The 21895-nt window shown below is 44.6% G+C and overlaps 2 protein-coding genes across 3 annotated transcripts in view; both read right to left on the reverse strand.

Annotated features, from left to right (window-relative positions):
• Nucleotides 1–5160: 5160 nt before the first annotated feature.
• LOC107377937 (claudin-20) lies at nucleotides 5161–6259 on the reverse strand. Its single transcript, XM_070544636.1, has one exon. It carries the CDS (start codon nucleotides 6061–6063, stop codon nucleotides 5281–5283), a length of 783 nt encoding a protein of 260 aa, XP_070400737.1. The 5' UTR covers nucleotides 6064–6259; the 3' UTR covers nucleotides 5161–5280.
• A 7900-nt stretch (nucleotides 6260–14159) lies between these two features.
• The window catches only part of LOC107377938 (rho guanine nucleotide exchange factor TIAM2), a 30375-nt gene continuing 22639 nt past the window's right edge, over nucleotides 14160–21895 (reverse strand). For both annotated transcript variants that reach the window (XM_015947900.3, XM_070544540.1), the window contains 11 exons: nucleotides 21415–21603; nucleotides 20928–20996; nucleotides 20736–20861; nucleotides 20315–20423; nucleotides 20023–20202; nucleotides 18410–18528; nucleotides 18219–18327; nucleotides 18088–18143; nucleotides 15723–15813; nucleotides 15521–15608; nucleotides 14160–15386 (listed from right to left, as the gene is read on the reverse strand). In XM_015947900.3, coding sequence (XP_015803386.3) covers nucleotides 14840–15386; nucleotides 15521–15608; nucleotides 15723–15813; nucleotides 18088–18143; nucleotides 18219–18327; nucleotides 18410–18528; nucleotides 20023–20202; nucleotides 20315–20423; nucleotides 20736–20861; nucleotides 20928–20996; nucleotides 21415–21603 — 1683 coding nt within the window. In that variant the 3' untranslated portion in view covers nucleotides 14160–14839. The remainder of the gene's footprint in view (nucleotides 15387–15520; nucleotides 15609–15722; nucleotides 15814–18087; nucleotides 18144–18218; nucleotides 18328–18409; nucleotides 18529–20022; nucleotides 20203–20314; nucleotides 20424–20735; nucleotides 20862–20927; nucleotides 20997–21414; nucleotides 21604–21895) is intronic.

A 21895-nucleotide genomic window follows, 5' to 3' on the forward strand; every position in this document is an offset into this window, starting at 1 on the left:
GTTGTGATCTGTGGGGAAACCGACCCGGAGGAAACCCGCGCATGCATGGGGAGAACATCTCCACGCAGAAAGGCCGCAGCCAGGTTTTGAACACATTGCTAACCACTGCTCCACCATGCAGCCACACACACACACACACACACACACACACACACACACACACACACACACACACACACACTAAAAGCAGAAAGAAAACCAGCTTCAGATGAGGGTGAAAAGTTGCTTTTTTGCATTTATTAGGCCCGAGCAGCGAAAGTGCTGCAAAGGCCTGTTGTATCAGCTCTGTTTATATTTCTTCCGCCAAGTAAATTGGCTTTTTGGAGGCCTTAACATACCCGAAAAATCAGGAATTTTTGCACACATGTCAGGCGTGGTGTAAAATTTTGTATTTTAAAGGTCCCAAAAAATCGCTATAAAACTAGCTCCACAGCGCCCCCTAGAATGTGAAAAATACCCCCCCCCCCCCCACCATAAACCTTTTTTTGTAATACAGTCACGAAATTTTGTACACTTGTAGTACTCAACAGTCCGCATAGAAAAGCCTCATGCAACCGTGGTTGGTTTGAAGTGGTGATTTTGACCCTGTTACGTGCCTTGCCCCTTTTTGGCCACAAGATGGCCTCAGTGGCCTTTGTCTCACCTGTCTTCCGGTGCCCAGCTGTTCCAAATCCGTGATGATCACTTGGCAGCAGTTAAAAGCTGCTCCCAGCCACCAGTTTGGTGAGAAGGTCAAGGATAGTGTAGACTGGGAACAGTTTATGCTATTCTCTTCTCCTCGGTTCGCTCCTTTTGATAATATTCGGTTTGCTCGCTAGTTTTGGTAGATAACTCGTTTGGATTGGGATTTAGGATTTTGACCTTTTGGCTTATAGACTTCGGACCGGCATTTTGACTTTGAATTTAGGATCTCCCCGGCTAGTAATATTCTCGGTTGTTTTCTCCCCACCCCCTTCTGGGGTGGCGCTTTTCGTTCTCCCTTTTGCAAATAAGCTCCTTTTGTTTTTTTGTAAATAGAGTTTCCTTTTTAGTGTTGTAAATATTTGTGTTGTAATAAAGATTCTTGTTTTTTAAGCAACACAGCACTTTGTGTCTGTGAAGGTTCTCAGTCATCCAGGTCATTGTAGTCTAATGAGCTTTGAAAGAAAAGCGTCTGGACTTCTTTGAGTTGCTTGAAGACGTTTCACCTCTCATCCGAGAGGCTTCTTCAGTTCTAAGGTCAAATGGTGGAGAGTCCCAGATTTAAACCCAGTGGGAGTTTCCCCCCGAAGAGGGAACAAAAGACCCCCTGATGATCTTCTATGAGCCAAGGTGTGAGGGTGGGTGTGGGTCCTATTCAGCCAGAGTTTCGGGTGAGCTCATTGTGAAGCCTGGCCCCACCCTATCATGTGAATTCCTGAGGTCAGATGGCCCAGGATATGCGTGGGCGTTGAGGCATCTGGGAAGGGATCTCAAAACTGGATTATAGATGGCAGACAGTTGGTGTCGTAAACCACCGCCTCTGTTCAAAGATGGTTGCTCACAGTGGACATAAATGGCTTCCTTTACTCCTCTTTCAAACCATCTGTCCTCTCTGTCCAAAATGTGAACGTTGGCATCCTCGAAAGAGTGACCTTTGTCCTTTAGATGCAAATGAACTGCTGAGTCTTGTCCCGTGGAGGTGGCTCTTCTATGTTGTGCCATGTGCTTGTGAAGTGGCTGTTTGGTTTCTCCGATGTAGCGGTCTGGGCATTCCTCGCTGCACTGTACAGCATACACCACATTGTTCAGTTTGTGTTTAGGAGTTTTGTCTTTCGGGTGAACCAGTTTCTGTCTGAGTGTGTTGCTGGGTCTGAAGTACACTGGTATGTTGTGTTTGGAGAAAACCCTCCTGAGTTTCTCTGATACACCGGCTACATAGGGGATGACAAGGTTGTTGCGCCTGTCTTTCTTATCCTCCCTCGCTGGTGTCTGGTCTTCTTTTCTGTGCATCTTTGCTGACTTTATAAACGCCCAATTAGGATAGCCACATGTTTTAAGTGATTCCTTTATATGTGTGTGTTCCTTCTTTTTCCCTTCCGGCTTAGAGGGAACATGGTCTGCCCGGTGGTGTAAGGTCTTGATTACTCCAAGTTTGTGTTCCAGAGGGTGATGTGAGTCGAAGAGGAGGTACTGGTCCGTGTGTGTGTGGGCTTCCGGTACACTTCAATGATGAGATTGCCATTTTCTTCTAAGTGCACAGCACAGTCCAGGAAAGGCAAGCAGTTGTCCTTTATGTTTTCCCTGGTGAACTTGATGTTTTTGTCCACGGCGTTGGTGTGCATAGTGAAGGATTCCACTTCTTGTGTTTTGATTTTGACCCAGGTGTCATCCACATTTCTGTACCAGTGGCTGGGTGCTCTCCCTTTAAAAGAGCCAAGAGCCTTTCTTTCCACTTCCTCCATGTAAAGGTTGGCTACAATAGGTGACACGGGGGAGCCCATGGCGCCGCCATGTTTTTGTCTGTAGAAACCTTCGTTGTATTTGAAATATGTAGTGGTGAGGCAGCCAAACTGGACCAATCTTCTTGGTAGTGATGGGTCGAGCACCACTGATGCACCGGCGCATGTACCTGGCTCAGAGTGACATCCATGACCTGTTGTGTCTTCCCTCCTGGTGCGAGGTGTCAGTGGCCACCTTTAGGTCAGCAGTCTTCCCCATGACTGTGTAGCCCACAGAACTAAACTGAGAGACCATTTAAAGGCTTCTGCAGGTGTGTTGGCTTAATTAGCTGATTAGACTGTGGCACCAGAGGACCTTTTCCTAATATTCTGAGTTACTGAATTTGGGATTTTCTTATTAAATAAACATTTAGAATACATGAGTCTGTGTGTAATGAATTCATCTAATAAACAAGGTTCACTTTTTTTAATGGAATGACTGAAATAAATCAACTTAGTCCTGATATCTTATTTCATGACCAGCACCTGTGTAGGGTGGCTCGACAGGCTAACTGACAGGAGCTACATTCAAGTTTGTTTTCCTTTTGACTGAGTTGTTGCTGCAGCATGTTGGTGTAGATGCATGAGTACAGCGAAACAACTGGACTTCTCTGGTTGTCTAGAAGAGGTTCTGCCTCTCATGAAGGGGGGTTGGGGGGGCACACAAAGACTGGAGGAACCTACACCCCGCGGGTTACGGGGATGGACAGATGGACACATTCTGGTTTATGAAAAACGTTTGATAGGGAGGAGGTGTAAAGAGGTTTTATTTAGACTCAACACCGCAGCTAATGAACCATCAGAGAGAGCTGTAATGAAAAGGTGAGCTGAGGAGCAGGCGGGGACCAGCGATCTGTCGGAGCGGAAACACGAAACCTGCAGCAGAAGCTCATAAATGATTCTGTTGATGCTGAAGCGCCTCTGCAGCTCAGATTCACAGTTTCCTCACAAACATTAAAGCTTTTCTTGTTTTTTATTTTTTTTCTCCAGTTTTTAACCTTTTTTCAAGCTGCTGTGCCCCCCCCCCCCAGCAGGAGTGATTGACAGCTCTCAGGTTAGAGGACAGCTCGCCCACCGAATGTGTTTGACGCAGCTTCACCCTGAACACGTCCTACAGCTGAGGGTGTGTGTGTGTGTGTGTGTGTGTGTGTGAGGGGGTGCAGTGTGCATCCAGCCGTGTAGAACAGATAATGGGAAAGCAAAGAGCATCATTACCTTCCTCCTCCCCCTAAACTGTGAGGAACAGATGAATTGAACGTCACCAGGATGTTTGGGATCTGGAATTCTGACACAACAACACGGAATAACAGGAGCTCGGTTAGGATTTATTATTGCTTCAGTCACATTTCTGCATCTAAAAGCTTTCAGAGGCCCCAGAAACAAACATTCAGGGATTTCTCAGTAGAAACAACTAAACTCCTAATTCTCACCTACATTTGTGTCCCAGAGCCACGGACAAGGACGAGGACAAGGAGGACGGGTCCAGATAAGTGATGAGTCTACGTAAGGTCCAGCCCGAGGAAAGGAACCCAGATGGATCTGTTCTGTTTTTGTTCTTATTGTAGCGTCAGAAAAAGATAATAATGTGTTTATCAGCAGAAACATCCTAACCCTAACACCTGCTTTAGAAGCTATGAGGAACATGCCGGATGCTTTTATTGTGAAGGACTGATTCTTTGGTGAACGCTGCTACAGAAGAACGACTCATCTTAAACTGAATCTGAAGAGCATCAGGGTTCCTTCCTCTGGCTGTTCATAAATCAGGAATATCCAGACTTTAGTCTGGAATAACATGGGAAGGATTTTTATGACCTCGTCCACTCTTCCTCCTTGTTTTCGCTCCTCTGAGGCTCTAAAACGCCGTCGGGAGACAAAAGCTTTAGCTAAACATCTCCAGGATGGACTCTACCAAACCAGAACCCTACAGCTGATTCTAACCTGGTTCAAGATGGCTGCCATAGCTGATGGGTTAACCAGATGGGGCGTTTGTAGAGGAGCGCTACGTGATCTTTCCTTCTCCTTCCTGCTCATCAGCTTCATGTTCTTAAGATGATCAGCAGAAAAGTTTCTATAAACCCGTTTTAACTGGGTTCGGTAGAATCTAAAGGTTCAGGTTCTTTAATCTCGTTTCAAATAAAAAAAAGTTCCATTTGAATTTTCCAGGGATGAGCTGAACTGTTCCCGAGGAGCTCGGAGAACCTTTTAGATCCCGTGTTTATTCACTCTACTCAGATGTTTGAAGTGCGATTCTTTTTCTATGGTTTTGAGTCAAGCCACATAGAAAATAAGAGCAGACATTCCAAAATAAAAGCACTTCATGCATCGGTTATCCTTTGTCCGGATCCCAGGCAGGAATTCTTCACCTGATTTAAATCAGCTGAACGTCTGATTCAGTTTTTCTACATTAGAACCAAAAAGTCCAGAAATATTTGGTTTAAAAAAGGAAAAAATAAATGTTTTTAATGTTATGAAGCAAACAGCAGCTGGTTTAAAAGCTTCGATTGTAATGGCATGGGGGGGGGGGGGGTAGCTGCCCCCCCCAGAAAGCTCTGGACCGCCCCTGTTCCAGCACCGGTTCTCCTCAGAACGGTTCCACAGCCCGAGAACGAAGGCTGACTTCAGATTTTTAAAGGTTTTCCTGCGTCTAACGGTTCTGCAGCCAGTTCCTCCTCTCCGGGTCCGACCCGTCTGCCTCTGAGACTTTCCGCTGATTCTACAATCTGTCATCTCCAACATTTAGTAATTACCCCCCCACCCAGAGGCACACCTCCCCCACTCAGTAGGCAGAAAGCAGCAGCTCCAAACTCCACCTCCAGACGGGTCAGACGTACTCCTGCAGGCTGTAGCTGTCCCTGATGTCTGTCTGAGGGGTTCTGGAGGGGGACGAGTAGACCCGCTGGCACTGGTCCAGTCCCGGTTTCTCTGAATTCACCTCCTCCGTCTGCAGCTGGACGCTTTTGTTTTTGGGTCGCTCTCGCTCCCCCTGCAGCTCCCGGCGCCCTGGGTCGCTGCAGGACCCGTAGTCCGAGCGACCCGTTCTCCTTCCCGGACACGACAGGCAGAAGATGACACCCGCCGCCAGCAGGAAGCCAGCAGAGATGAAGGTGACGCACAGAGCTCCTCCGGGCTGGTACTTACTGCTGTCCGGCAGGTCCGTGGTCAGGAAGGCGGTGATGACCTCGTTGGTGAACCAGGACGCCGGCACCAAACAGAGGAGGCTGGCCAGGATGAAGCACCCCCCCGCAGCGATGGCCGTGTGCCCCTTGGCTCGGTGGCTGCCCCCCCAGCGGGTGCATTTGAGCCCCAGAGAGGCCAGAAAAAGTCCAAAGGTGGCCACCATGCAGGACAGAACCATGGCGGCCCGCATCATCTGCAGAGACGCCGGCAGGGAGAGCACGGAGTTCTTCATGGTGCAGCTGAAGACCCCAGAGCTGTACCACACACAGTCCATCCACAGCCCCTGCATCTGGGACAGCGGGGTCATGATGCTGGTCCACACGTTGATGCTGACCTTCCAGTTGGGCAGCAGCGTGGCCACCGTGGCTCCGAGGACGCCCAGCAGCGCCAGGGCGAAGGCCAGGATCTGAATGGATGCGGACAGCATGGCTCGCCCCCCCCCGAAGCCCGGCGCTGTCCCGGCAGCAGCTAATTCCACAGCTCCGGCTGCGGAGCAGAGACGAGGAGTGCAGTGAGCGTGGGAGCGTGACGGACACACAGCTGAGGCTGCTGATGGAAATTTGCTGAGATCTGGACCGCCGCCTCCTCCGGGACTTCTGCAGCTGAACCGGTGATCATCGGCACTCAATTAATCCTGTTAAAGCTGCAGAGACCGCCGGCGCTCCGAGACAAACACAGAAACTCCAGCAGAAGTTGTTCCCCGGATTTATCTGCTGGAACATCTCAAACAAGGAGACACCTGAAGAAGTTCTGCTGCCTGGGAACCACGCTGCTCCTCGCGTTCTGGGTCTGCATCTCCTGAAGCGTGAAACTCTGTGTGTGTGTGTGTGTGTGTGTGTGTGTGTGTGTTTTAACAGTCTGTAACTACCCCTCTTCCAGCCGTCGCCTTGGCAACTACATACAGCTTCATCCTGTAGCAGAAGAGTTCTTGTTTGGTTCTGCGGTCCTGGTCCAAGCAAAAACACCCTTCAGAAGGCTGGTTCTGCTTCCCGCCCTGAAGGTCACGGGTTCTGGAGCCGCTGCAGAGCCGGGTTCTGATCTGACGGGATAACGGTCGGTGCATCAGACCTGCAGAGCCTCACAAATCCACTTTGTCGTTTGGTGCAGTTTCCGTTGTTCTTTAGGGTTTCATGATGGTCCCATGACGCAACGCTGTGTCCGGACCTCATCGCCGGTCAGAACCGATAACATCTTCGGAGAATGGATGGGATGTTTTGTGCTTGCGGAAGCGTTCTGGTTCTGGTTTTGGTGATAAAGGTGTCGCTGTCACGTGACCGTGTGAAGGATCGCCCTCTGCAGCATGCTGATAAGCGTCCGCAGCTCGCCCACCTCCCGCCCCGCCCCACCAGGCCCAGCCCGGCCCGGCAGCCTGTTATTACCATAATCCTGCCGATCTGGAAACCATAAACACACATTTTCCAGTCGGATTCTCCCATGGAAGCTGCGGTGGGAGACCCGGCGTGGTTTCCTGCATCAGAATCGTCTAATTACTGTTGTTGTGTTCAGAAAACGACTCACAACAAAAGAGCTCAGAACAGTGGCGGTCCGGTTCCCACCAGCAGCAGAGCGGGTTCTGGTTCTGCAGCCGTTTGGGTTTGTTGTCCTTTCACAATAAAAACCAGATGGATTCATTCTGACAGATTTTTACCTAAAATCAGAATTCAGTTTAAATAAAATAAACAATTTTTACACAGATTATTATTGATTGTTTGAAGGAAAATTATTTAAGTTGTTTTGTGGTTTATTTATTTGTATTTGATAATCGGAAGATTTTTTATTTAAACAGACTAAATTAATTTATTTCACTGTTGAGCCAAATGTTTATTTGAATGTTTTAAAAATCTCGTTAACTGTTGGAGACATCAATTCATTTTTATTTTATCAAAAAAATTTATCAGAAAAATGTGTGCGTGTGTGTATATGTGACTTTGAGTCTATGTGTGTGCATGTGTGTTAGAGCGTGTGTGTGTGTGTGTGTGTGTGTGTGTGCATGTGTGAGTGTGTGCGTGCGTGTGTGTGCATGTGAGAGAGAGCGAGAGCGTGTGTGTGCGTGCGTGTGTGTGTGTGTGTGAGAGAGAGAGAGCGAGAGCGTGTGTGTGTGTGCGTGTGCGTGTGCGTGTGCGTGTGCGTGCATGCATGTGTGTGTGCGTGTGAGAGAGAGCGTGTGTGTGTGTGTGTGTGTGTGTGTGTGTGTGTGTGTGTGTGTGTGTGTGTGTGTGTGTGTGTGTGTGAGAGAGAGAGAGAGCGAGAGCGTGTGTGTGTGTGTGTGTGTGTGTGTGTGTGTGTGTGTGTGTGTGTGTGTGTGTGTGTGAGAGAGAGAGAGAGCGAGAGCGTGTGTGTGTGTGTGTGTGTGTGTGTGTGTGCGTATGAGAGAGAGCGTGTGTGTGTGTGTGTGTGTGTGTGTGTGTGTGCGTGCGTGCGGGCAGACACCCGTCCTACACGGCGGTAGAACACCGGGCCGCGGCGGCGGCGTTCTGGTAGGACAGCTCTCTGGGGGCTGAGCGACGCCTGAAGGCTCCGGGCCGAGTGCCGCCGTCTCTCAGGAGGACAAACTCGTTTTGATGTTAAACATTTTCATTTGTCCTCGTTTGACCTTCTGCTGTTGCTGCAGAGCAGGAAGCTTCATGTTTAAGTGTTTCTGTTAGTTCTTGCTTTAGTTTCTATTAAATAAAAATTATTTTATTTCATTTATTTAAACAGAATTTTTATTTTCTTTATGCATGTTTGCTAAATATATTTAAAGTAATTTTCATTTCTCACATTTCTTGAATTTAATTTAGAATAATTATGGTTTATTTTTGTTTGTTTTAATCTCTTATTTCATTTAAAACTATTTCTGGTATTTCAGATCCTTTGCTTCTGTGGTTTGTTTTTTGTCATTCTGGTGGATTTTTTGTTCTTTTAGCATAAATTATTTTTTCTGCTTTAACTTGTGCAGTTTTTTAGGGCTGGATGGAAATATTTAAAACTGTATTTGTTCTTATGAAACTGTTTTATTATCCTTCACTAAAACAACAAATTATTTATGCTAAAATCCAGTTATTTTATTTAAATGTTCAGAATTATTTATGTTTTATTTTTATTCATTAGACTTTTATAAATTAAATATCAGAAATGAAGACAAGCTTCTAATAAATTCCTATTATTATTTTCTTAAAACAGAAAACTAACTGAACGTGTTACAGTCAAGGCTGAGAACAATAAATAATTACTTATAATAACTATTATTACTGCCACTATTATAATTATTAATAATTATTTTAATTATGGGGAGGGATGTTATTTGGGTCTTTTCTGATAAATAATTTTTTTTAACTAATTTAAATAAGTAAATGGTGTTTTTGCAGCTACATAATTTATCAGGTGTTTACTAATAATCTGATTAATATCCAGGTGAAATAATGAAGTAAAGATGAGTTTCAATTAGAAAGCATTTCCTCTCAGATTAGATTAAAGACAAAAACGTAGTCTTAACAAATGGAGACCAACGCCGTAACGGTCTGTGAATCCTGATGCCTAAATCCATTACGACTGTAATTAGCTTTGCATTAAAGCGACAGTTTGACCTTTGACCCCTCAGTGGCTGTAATAATAGTCTGGAGATGAATCAAAGCGGCAGCTGGCAGAAAGAAAACCCCCCGAAGGCGGAAACATCCATCAGTTAGCAGCCAGACGGGAATATGAAAAGCCTTATCACACACACACACACACACACACACACACACACACACACACACACACACACACACACACACACACACACACACACACACACACACACACACACACACACACACACACACATTTCCATGACTTTTATCAGGTATTTGTGTTTCAGAAAAATCTATTTACCAGTTTATCTGATTTTGCTTTGGAGCTTCTCCTAATCTGTTTAATCTGTAATGAATAATCGAATGCTAGTTAACAGAACTAACCTGAGGGCCATCCTTCACTTTGAAACCAGGTTGACCACTACAGGAGCTCATTAAGTCCTCAGGAATCAGTTTAAAGTTCCCACAGGAACCATAAACATGATCTCAGTGTTCCCAGTGGAGAATCCAAACAAGATCTGACTCAACGGGAAGTCAGGTCTAAACCACTTCCAGGATTAAAACCAGGATTAGTCACTAATCTGAACCAGATTTAGGATTATTTAGACAGAATATGATTGAACATTTTAAAACTCAACACATGAACAGAAGAGTTCTGGCCCAGACGGAAGTTCCTGTAATCAGCTTAAATTGTTTCCGTTTCCTCTAAATTAATCAGCACTTTTCAGCTCACTGGTGTTTTAAACTGGACCAAATGCAGTTCTGAGGTTTTAGATGTGGGGTTGAGAGCAAAAAATGCTAACTATAGCACATGCTATATGTATGTTAGCTTCGGTTTGCTAACACAGTAGCACGTTAGCTTCATTAAGCTAGCTAACATCACTGAAGCTCATTTATAAACAACTTTGTCCTGAGACCCAAACCAACAACACAAGTGTTCTTAAACTCACCTCCACCTGGACAGGTACTTAGTTTGAGTTCTCTTAGCAAATAGCCAGTGGCGGTTTTACCATTAGACATAGGTCAGCGGCTGCCTGGGGCCCCCTTGTGTTGGGGGCCCCCCTAGTCCTGACTGCCGGCACCCCTCTGTTAATGCCACAATATTCTTATTACCATCCTGTCACCGCCAACGGGATAGGACATGCACAATTCTCATTACCATAATTCCTGAACCGTTCAAGATATCTGGAAAATTCCAAAAGTGCTGAAAATATTAAAATAGGGCTTTTCGTGCATATACAACTCATTACGGTAGCCACCGGGATTCCCTGTCTCAAGTGCAACAAATCACAACCAAGCCCACACAATGCGGCTCAAAAATTGAGGCCAACCCGGAAGTACCAAAAATTGCAGTTCCACCCTCATCCACTGGGGGCTGGTGTCAGAAGCAAGCAAATCCTCATTGACTCCCATGTTAAACAGCAGAAATAAACGTTTACAGCCTGGTACCAGAACATGTTTTTGGTTTAAATTATCTAGTTTACACTCATGACAACTCTGGGGGGGGTGGGGGGGGGGGGGGGTGAATTTTTCTCTCACTCTTCTGTTTAAGTGTAATAAAAGCCTAAAATTCTGTATAATTAATGAGCATCAGACCCACGTACCACAGAGCTAGCTCCGTGGAAAGGCCTCAGTAGAGCCTCGGTCTTGCTTGGAAACTGTTCCGGGATTTTGAGTCTCTGTGTGTGTGTATTCTTTTTTGGATATTATTTGTGCAATTGTTGGACAAAATGAGGCATTAATTGCACTAATAGAGCGTCCAAGGAGTCTCCACTTCATTTTTTTCGGTAAGTAAAATTATATTTATGTATTTTAGGTCACTGCCGAGTTGAGCTTAGATTTTAACATGTACTGTTTAACCATGAAATTGAAATGTAGTAGGGTAAAACCCAGTGCATTTAACATAATGCTGCACTTTAGAAAATGGGTTGAAATATAACATGTTGGTGGAGCTGGGTTCCGACTATCGGCTTGTGGCGCTCTCGGGAGACCGATGTTTTCCACCCGTTTAAATCATGTCAGAAGAGGGGAGAGTTTCGCAAATCCAGTTAAAGGTCAGATTGTCGAAAATTTTGTGTAAGGGGCTCCATGTCTGTGTTCGCCTTGGGCCCCCAAATTGCTAAATCCGCCACTGCTAATAGCTAAAGTCATAACTGGGACCTACAATGGTTCCTGAGCAGTAGAGGTTCCAGAAGATTCTTCTATTTAGTTTAATCCCTTCAGTCTTAAAGGTGGAAGGGTTTTACTTTGTCCCAACAACTCCTGATTTCCTCCCTTTTCGTCATTATTATTAGTGGCGCCAAGTGGGAGGACCTTACGCATCCTTTCTTTTTGTGTTTATACGTCATGCACCACACCTTCCTATGAAACAATAATACAAAAAAATATCTTAACTGAGGTTTAAATGGAGCTTTCTGCACTCTGCTGGGTGGTGACTGTGGTCTGTAGTGGATATGAATATCTGTCAGGTTCTGGGTTTGACTGGCTGGGTGTGTGAAACCCTAACCCTAACCCTAACCCAAAATGCAAAACAGTAAAGCTAAATGACCTGCACCTGTACAGTGCCATTCAGTGGACTCATTCATCCATGCTGGTGATAATGAGCTACACCGCAGCCACAGCTGCCCTGGGGCTGGCTGACATGAACAAGGCTGTTCATCTAAGAGATGCGCTACCTCTGGAGGTTGGTATATTACAGCTTGTTGTGTGTTCATCTGACAGTTGGCTTGTAAAATATCATTATACTGTAAACAAGAATACTTCCCCGTTGTTTATCATCATTTATGAAATCATGACAAACACGGTCTTTTTCATGACTAAATCACCACGCACACGGTATATTTTTGCTAATAATTGTACTGCAGTTCTGTATTCTTCGCCTATTTAAAATGAACCGTGCTTCATAAGCGTGTTTCTTTACTGTAAACAAGAGCGAAACTGTCGGAACACGCTGCGGTAAGAATATTCGATGAGGAAGCGCGAGAACACCGGATCCAACCACCAGCAGGAAAAGAGGGTTGGGTGTCTTGCTCAAGGACACAACAGCAGAACTTTCTGATTACTGGACAACCCGCTCCATTTCCTGAGCTGCTGCTGCTGCCCCAGGCCAGGGGCTGAAAAGACCTGCAAGGTTCTGGAGGATGCGCGCGCTAGAACATTCAGAATAAAGAAAGTGAAACAGCAAATCTAAACTCAACACGAAAACTTAAAGTACATTTTAACTAAACATGAAAACAAAAAACAAAAGAAAAAATTTAAAGAGCAAGTCACCCCCTACCTGAGTCTTACTCTACTTCCCATTTGAAAAATGCAACAAATGCAGACCGAGAGGGCAGTCTCTAACAAATACACACACACATAGGCTCCTGACATTGTGACATCATAATGTACCAGCCAACGTCATCGTGTACCTCTTAAACAATAGCGATGGCAGATTTAAACTCAAATGCAGTGCAGAGTTTTTACCTGAAGACATCGCAACACTGACAATTTTAAGCAGAACATTTAAATGTTAACTAAGAAGCACTAAAATGCCAAATTACACGTGTCTGCAGCACAATGAGACACTCGTTTATCTAGTTTATCAGCAAAGAAAGATTAATTTGGCGGTGACTTGCTCTTTAAAAAAGAAAAATAACAGTACAGTAGGAAGCAGTTAAAGAGCAAGTCAACCCCAAATCAACTGTTTTTTGTTGATAAACTATATAAATGAGTGTCTAACTGCTCTGTAGACACATACAGTCAATAATTTGGCACTTTATTCAATCTTAGTTAAAATTTAAATAATTTGCCTAAAACTGTCAGTGTTGCGCCGTCGTCAGGTAAAAACTGCACTGCATTTTAATTTAAATCTGCCATCACTATTGGCTAAGAGGTACACTATTACATTAGCTGGTACATTATGATGTCACAATGTTGTGAGCCTGTGTGTGTGTGTGTTAGTGGCTCCACCCTCTTGGTCTGACAGGCAACAGCATTTGTTGCATTTTTCAAACATAAAGTGGGAATGTAATATGACTCTGGTAGGGGGTGACTTGCTCTTTAAAAACATTTAATCACAGATGTTTCTTAAACTTTAAAAGTTGCATGATTTTGGGCAGCAGTAGCTCAACAGGTTGAGAGGGTTGTACAGTAATCAGAAGGTTGCAGGTTCGATCCCGGCTCTGGACAGAGAATTCTGCTGTTGTGTCCTTGGGCAAGACACTTAACCCACCTTGCCTGCTGGTGGTGGTCGGAGGGAACGGTGGCACCTGTGCTCGGCAGCCTTGCCTCCATCAGTGTGCCCCAGGGCTGCTGTGGCTACATCGTAGCTCATCACCATCAGTGTGTGAATGTGTGTGTGAATGGATGAATGATACATTGTAGGGTAAAGCGCTTTGGAGTCCTTACTCTGAGAGGTGCTTTACAAGTGCGGGTCATTTATTATTTTATTTTGAAAGGGTAGCAGCAAAGCGCTTCTGATGAAATCCAAACTTTTATTTAAAAATATTTAGTTTGAAATAACCTCATTTACGTTTAAATGTTTTACATTCAGACGTGACATTGAAGTGTTTTTCTTATAATTTTATCAGAAACACAAAACAACTTAATGAAATTCCGTTGCCTCCTCCATCCAGCCGTTACCGTGGCAACAAGCAAAGAGGAGACACCTTTCCTTCACAGCTTAAAGTTGAATGACTTTTTCAATATAAGGATGTTTTCACTCTGAACGGAAACCAGATCCGTTGAGGAAACATTTCTTTGCTAAACACCAGATGTTTTAGACATGTGAATAAAAACAGCAAAAACTCAAACTTTTAAATAAAATCCATCCAAATTTCATTCTTTAAATGTTTAGCTGAAACTTTTAACATCTTTAAACCGTGTACACAAATATGTAAGAAAATAAATTACTAAATATTTCAAAATGCTTCAAGTAAACTAAATATTTTAATTAAAATAAAAGAACTTCTATAATAAAAAATACGTAAAAAATATATAAATACGAAAAATTAAAGATGGTGGAAAATGTAGAAAAGCTTTGATGCAGCAGCTCTGAAATCTGCTTTTGTCAAATAATCTGATCAACAGAAACCAAACCTGTACAGAAAGAAAATGGATTCAGATCATCAGCAGGAGGTTCGGCTCAGACGATCCATTAGACGGTAAATAATCTTCATCCAGATTAAAACACCAATTTATAAATCCCAGGTAGTAAAAATGTTGATGTCCTGATTTATGGTTTCTTTAAACGTTTGAAGTTTTGGGGCCAAAGAGTCAGAACTATATGATCAGAGAGAAAGTTTAGTTTACTGTAATAATCCTAATTCTTTCAGAGAAAAGGTTTAAAATGATCAGTAATAAATTATTAGTTTTAATCCCAGATGGAGTCCTTTTCATTTAGGTCAAAATGGTCAGTTTTTTCTCCCAATGTTTGAGAAAAAACTGAAAATTTTTTAATGTCAAGAGAAAAAAGTGGTGAATTTAGATGGTTAATAACCCGTAAATTAAACTATTAAATATTAACAGTTTAAAAAGCTGCTTTAATTTAGTCATTTTCTATTTTGGTTCTGATTTAGTTTTCATCGTCGCCACGAAGAAACACGATGAGGAAGTTTTCCAGAGGAACTGTAGATCCCAGCCAATCAGACTGGGGGTTAGGGTCCGACTCCATTAGCATGTTAGCCCGTTAGCCTGATTAGGCATCTGAATCCCCAGAACCGGGTCGTAGAAGAAGTCCTCGTTGATGATGGAGGCCATGCTCTGGATACTGAAGTCTTTTTCCAGAAAGCTGCTTAAGTCCAAAGCTTCTCCTGCAGGGGTCCTCCGCAGACTCCAGCTCTGCTTCTCCACCTCCACGTGGGGCGGAGCTTCTTGCCGTTCCTCTGTGAAATTTAATCTCTGCAACTGGGCCTCCAGGTCGCTGGTCAGGGAGCAGAGCCTGGTCCTCCTCCCTGACGCGGCTCCGCTGGAGGAGGCGTGGCTGGGCAGCAGAGGCTCTGAACAGGTTTCTTCCAGGACGCCGTTGGTTCTGCCGTTCTCCTCCACCTGATCAGGAGGCGTCTTCTGGTTGTCTGAGTGGGCACGATGCTGTCTCCTCCTCCAGGTGCTGCTCATCTTTGTCTTTGACACATTGGACCTCCTCAGGGATCCCCCCGGGGCTCGGTCTCTGAGGAGAGAGTTGAGAACCCGGAGCAGGGCGGCCTTCGTCTCCGAACAGCTGCAACACAAACAGCAGAGACGAAACCAGGTCAGCAGCTCTGGCTCTGCTCATTATTTAACATTTCTCTCATCTCAGCCAGAACAAAAAACCCAATAATCATCCAGACCAGTCCTGGTACGACAGGATGGTACCTGGTGCTCAGCTGGAACATCGTCTCGGGTCGACCCTCCACCTCTGACCTGCTGTGGATGAGCTCCCACACACACGGGTCCTCAGAGCCTGGAAACACAACACAGCTGAGTCCAACACACACACACACACACACACACACACACACACACACACACACACACACACACACACACACACACACACACACACACACACACTAACCCATGCCACTGGTGGGTCTGATCTGAAGCGCTGAAACTGGGATTAACCAGCGGAACCCGAAGGGATCCAGATCAGCTGATCGGGAGTTTGCCTGTTATGTAAACACAAGTCAGCTGTTTGTAAAAGCTCCATTAATAATTTGACTTTTATATCAACAACAAGTTTGTGTCATAAAACCACAACACACACACACACACACACACACACACACACACACACACACACACACACACACACACACACACACACACACACACACACATGTGTATATACACTCAACAAAAATATAAACGCAACACCTTTGCTTCTGCTCTGATTTTTCATGAGATGGATTTAAAGATCTAAAATTCGTGCCAGATACACAATATTATCATTTCTCTGAAACGATGTTCACAAATCAGTCTAAATGTGTGATAGTGAGCACTTCTGCTTTACTGAGATAATCCATCCCACCTCACAAGTGTGCCACATCAAGATGCTGATCCGACATCATGAGTAGTGCACAGGCGTACCTTATACTGCCCACAATAAAAGGCCACCCTGGAATGTGAAATTTTTTGCTTCATTGGGGGTCTGGGGACTCAGAACCGGTCAGTATCTGGTGTGACCACCATTTGCCTCATGCAGTGCAACACATCTTCTTCGCATAGAGTTTATCAGATTGTCAATTGTGGCCTGTGGAATGTTGGTCCACTCCTCTTCAATGGCTGTGCGAAGTTGTTGGATATTAGTGGGAACCGGTACATGCTGTTGTATACGCCAGTCAAGCACATCCCAAATATGCTCAATGGGTGACATGTCCGATGAGTATGCTGGCCATGCAAGAACTGGGACATTTTCAGCTTCCAAGAATTGTGTACAGATCCTTGCAACATGGGGTTGTGCATTATCTTGCTGAAACATGAGGTGATGTTCATGGATGTAAGGCACAAAAATGGGTCTCAGGATCTCATCACGGTATCTCTGTGCATTCAAAATGCCATCAAAAAAATACACCTGTGTTCTTTGTCCATAACAGAAGCCTGCCCATACCGTAACCCCACCACCACCACCATGGGCCACTCAATCCACAACATTGACATCAGCAAAGTGCTCACTCACACGACGCCACACACGCTGTTTGCCATCTGCCCTGAACAATGTAAACCGAGATTCATCCGTGAAGAGAACACCTCTCCAACGTGCTAGACGCCATCAAATGTGAGCATTTGCCTTCTCAAGTCTGTTACGGTGACGAGCTGGAGTCAGGTCAAGACCCCAATGAGGACGACGCATGCAGTTGAGCTTCCCTGAGACGGTTTCTGACAGATTGTGCAGAAATTGTTTGGTTATGCAAACCAATTGTTTCAGCAGCTGTCTGAGTGGCTGGTCTCAGACGATCTTGGAGGTGAACCCGCTGGATGTGGAGGTCCTGGCTGGAGTGGTTACACGTTGTCTGCGGTTGTGAGGCCGGTTGGATGTACTGCCATATTCTCTGAAACGCCTTTGGAGACGGCTTATGGTGGAGAAATGAACATTCAATGCACGAGCAACAGATCTGGTTGACATTCCTGCTGTCAGCATGCCAATTGCACACTCCCTCAATGCTTGTGGCATCTGTGGCATTTTGCTGTGAGACAAAACTGTACATTCCAGGGTGGCCTTTTATTGTGGGCAGTATAAGGTACACCTGTTCACTACTCATGATGTCAGTTCAGCATCTTGATGTGGCACACCTGTGAGGTGGGATGGATTAGCTCAGCAAAGCAGAAGTGCTCACTATCACACATTTAGACAGATTTGTGAACAATGTTTGAGAGAAATGGTAATATTGTGTATCTGGAATGAATTTTAGATCTTTAAGTGCATCTCATGAAAAATCGGAGCAGAAACAAAGGTGTTGCGTTTATATTTTTGTTGAGTGTGTATATATATATATATGTGTGTGTGTGTGTGTGTGTGTGAGTGTGTGTCTAAGTGTATGTTATTATTATTATTATTATGATTAATTAGAAAAAAATTACGCGTAAAAAAGAAAACATTCACACATTTAATCACAACTTCCATTTCAAGCAAGGTGGAACCTTAGTCATTGCATGATTTCCTCGTAGACAACTATCACTGATGCACAGTGCTCTGCTAACAGCTACTAAAACAGAATAATTTGAAGAAACTGCCTTGCTTGGACTGAAGCAGTATTTGGAAAACATGTCATTTTCTTCTCTTAATTTGTAAAACAGAAAAAAATTTCCTGACAACTATGGAGTCCGTGTCGCGGACATTTTTCGGAGACCGTCTCTGATCTCTGCTGCTGCCCGGTGGCACCAGAAGCTTTACAAAAGCTTTTTTTTCCCCTCAGGGCACCAACAGGCTTCTATAGACTCACCAGCCTCTTCTTGACTTTGTTCTGTCGGTGGATCAGGACGACGGCCCGTTTGAACACTGAGGAAACAGCAGCGGTTATTTTACACCAACTTCTAAAATGACTTATTATTGTACAGGTGAGTCCAGACCCACCCAGCAGGGTCAGGGGGGGATCCTTTCTCAGGTGTCTGACAGACGGCAGTGGGTTCAGCCAAACCACTGAGGAGTGGACCAGAAACTCCCCCATGGAGATCTCTGTTACCTGGGGGGAGGACAGGTGAGAGCCCTCAGGTGACCCTCTATATTGTGCATGTGCACATGCATGCGTGTGCGTGTGTGTTTACCTGTTTGTCAGCTCCACTCTGCTCTGCTACCAGCTGGTCAAACACACATCCATACTCCTCGTAGATCTTCTGCATCTCATTGATGTGGCTTGCCACCTTCTCCATCGCCCTCAGCGCCTCTAGAGGATGGAACAGGAAGTAAGGAAGCGCAGAAAGAGCTGCCTGCAGGTACAGCACACCTGTCAGGTGTGAGTGTTACCTGTGAGGTGTGTGAGTGTTACCTGTGAGGTGTGTGAGTGTCACCTGTGAGAGGTGTGAGTGTTATCTGTGAGGTGTGAGTGTTACCTGTAAGGTGAGTGTTACCTGTCAGGTGTGAGTGTTACCTGTAAGGTGAGTGTTACCTGTAAGGTGTGAGTGTTACCTGTCAGATGTGAGTGTTACCTGTAAGGTGAGTGTTACCTGTCAGGTGTGAGTGTTACCTGTAAGGTGAGTGTTACCTGTCAGGTGTGAGTGTTGCCTGTAAGGAGAGTGTTACCTGTGTGAGGTGTGAGTGTTACCTGTGTGAGGCGAGTGTTACCTGTAAGGTGAGTGTTACCTGTGTGAGGTGTGAGTGTTACCTGTAAGGTGTGAGTGTTCCCTGTAAGATGAGTGTTACCTGTGTGAGGTGTGAGTGTTACCTGTGTGAGGTGTGAGTGTTACCTGTGTGAGGCGAGTGTTACCTGTAAGGTGAGTGTTACCTGTGTGAGGTGTGAGTGTTACCTGTGTGAGGTGTGAGTGTTACCTGTAAGGTGTGAGTGTTGCCTGTAAGATGAGTGTTACCTGTGTGAGGTGTGAGTGTTACCTGTAAGGTGTATTACCTGTAAGATGAGTGTTACCTGTGTGAGGTGTGAGTGTTACCTGTAAGATGAGTGTTACCTGTGTGAGGTGTGAGTGTTACCTGTAAGGTGTGTTACCTGTCAGGTGTGAGTGTTACCTGTGTGAGGTGTGAGTGTTACCTGTAAGGTGGGAGTGTTACCTGTAAGATGAGTGTTACCTGTGTGCGGTGTGAGTGTTACCTGTAAGGTGTGTGTTACCTGTGTGAGGTGTGAGTGTTACCTGTAAGATGAGTGTTACCTGTGTGAGGTGTGAGTGTTACCTGTGAGGTGTGAGTGTTACCTGTGAGGTGTGAGCGTTACCTGTCAGGTGTGAGTGTTACCTGTAAGGTGAGTGTTACCTGTGAGGCGAGTGTTACCTGTCAGGTGTGAGTGTTACCTGTGTGAGGTATGAGTGTTACCTATAAGGTGAGTGTTACCAGTCAGGTGTGAGTGTTACCTGTGTGAGGTATGAGTGTTACTTATAAGGTGAGTGTTACCAGTCAGGTGTGAGTGTTACCTGTAAGGTGATTGTTACCGGTCAGGTGTGAGTGTTACCTGTGTGAGGTGTGAGTGTTACCTGTGTGAGGTGTGAGTGTTACCTGTAAGGTGATAGTTACCGGTCAGGTGTGAGTGTTACCTGTGTGAGGTGTGTTACCTGTGTGAGGTGTGAGTGTTACCTGTGTGAGGTATGAGTGTTACCTATAAGGTGAGTGTTACCGGTCAGGTGTGAGTGTTACCTGTGTGAGGTGTGAGTGTTACCTATAAGGTGAGTGTTACCGGTCAGGTGTGAGTGTTACCTGTGTGAGGTGTGAGTGTTACCTGTCAGGTGTGAGTGTTCAGGACTGTCTGGGTTGGTCAGAGACACCAGCTCTCTCAGCAGCAGTGGGTACTTCAGGACTCTCTGTACCGGTTTAATCAGGTACGACTCCAGAGAAGACGAGTGCTGATTGGTGGGGTTTCTTGCTTCCAGGAAGTGTTTGAATGCTCCATCTGTTTTTGCTGAGTCAGCAGAATAACACCTGTTGGTTTTCTAAGACCCTTATTCCACTAACGAAGGATAAATAATCTTCTTTGACTTGATGTGTAAATATTGATTTTATAAGACAGTCACCTTTCTCCAGAACCTTCTGGACTTTGATGTGGTTAGCACAGAACCCGCTGTAGAGCTTAAAGTGGTCTGCGTAGTAAAGGAACGACCCGCCCAGAGAGAAAAGAAGCTTCTAGAGGGAAGGAACGCAGATATGGTGGGAAAACTGGGACACAACTCATTTAATCATGTCATCAAGAAGCTCATTAAATAGTGATTCAAGTATATAGTAATAATAATAATAATAATAATAATAATAAACTAAAAAGTCTCTTTAATTTTAAAATGTCGAGAAACCAGAAAGAAAACAAGTTTTCTTAACATAAAATGTTATAAGAAAATAAAAATAAAAAATAGAAAACAAAGTCAAATTTGTATTAAAAATATAATAATTATGATGAATGGTAAGCACTAACAAGACCAGTCTCCATTTGTTTATTTTAACCTTAAACTGATCCGGAGTTTCCAGGCTGGTGATGTTCGGACACCCTGCGATTCTTTCCTCCAACGTTTGGAGAAAAACTCTCTGGAAGTCCAACATCTCCGGCAGACTTCCGAACAACGCCTCCATCTGGGAGCGGATGACATCATCAGAAACCAAAACAACAACCGGAGACATCAGCTGGTCTCGAATCACCTCATCTTTACTGAGGAACGTCTCGCGCTGCAGCGGTGTCAGGTAGACGTCCAGCAGACAGACCAGATCCTGGCAGGGACAGAATTATACAGGTGAGTCAAAACGACCCTCCGGCTGAATCTGTACGAAGCTCAGCCGGTGCCAAAAGCAAAACAAAAACAAAGATGCAGATAAAATAAAAAGCTCTTCTGCTATTTGATCTTTTGAATCAAGTTCATTACATTTTAACCATATTTTAGATTTTCTTAAATTGAAACAATTAACTCAAACTAAACTAACATTGATTCAAATCTCTAATTTCACTTTTGTTCATGTTGTTTTCTTGATAAAACATGAATCTGCTTCTTAATTTGTTGCATTTATGTTGAACAAACATTCATTTTAATCACAGTTAAAATATTTTATTTACATCAGTGAGCTAAATGTTTAAATCATCGGAGCATCGATGGTTTATGATCATATGTCTCATATTTAACAGAATTCCCACCTTCACGTAGGATTTCTCAGTGTCAACGAGTTCCTGGATGACTTTCCTCAAACGCTGACACACACTCAGGTGGGCGGGGCTTGGTGGCTGAGCACCAGGCTCTCTGTAGTATGGGTTTTTGGGAACGTCGGCATCAGACGCTCGAGTTTCTGGGAAGGTTCGGTAGTGCGAGAAGTCCTGGTCCAGGTTCTGAGATGAGAACAGCAGAGGAACCCAAACAGAATAAGAGTCCAGACGACTTTTCTGAGATTTACTCTGTCGGTAAAAAATATATATAAGCAATAAAAGATTCAGGAAATTAAAGTCAAACATGTAATTAACACACACACACACACACACACACACACACACACATGCAAAAACACACACACACACACACACACACACACACACACACACACACACACACACACACACAAACACACACACATATACACACACAGACACACACACACACACAGAGCTGAGCTGAACCAGAACC

Source organism: Nothobranchius furzeri, chromosome 2 (assembly GCF_043380555.1).
Source record: "Nothobranchius furzeri strain GRZ-AD chromosome 2, NfurGRZ-RIMD1, whole genome shotgun sequence".
NCBI classification, from domain to species: Eukaryota; Metazoa; Chordata; class Actinopteri; order Cyprinodontiformes; family Nothobranchiidae; genus Nothobranchius; species Nothobranchius furzeri.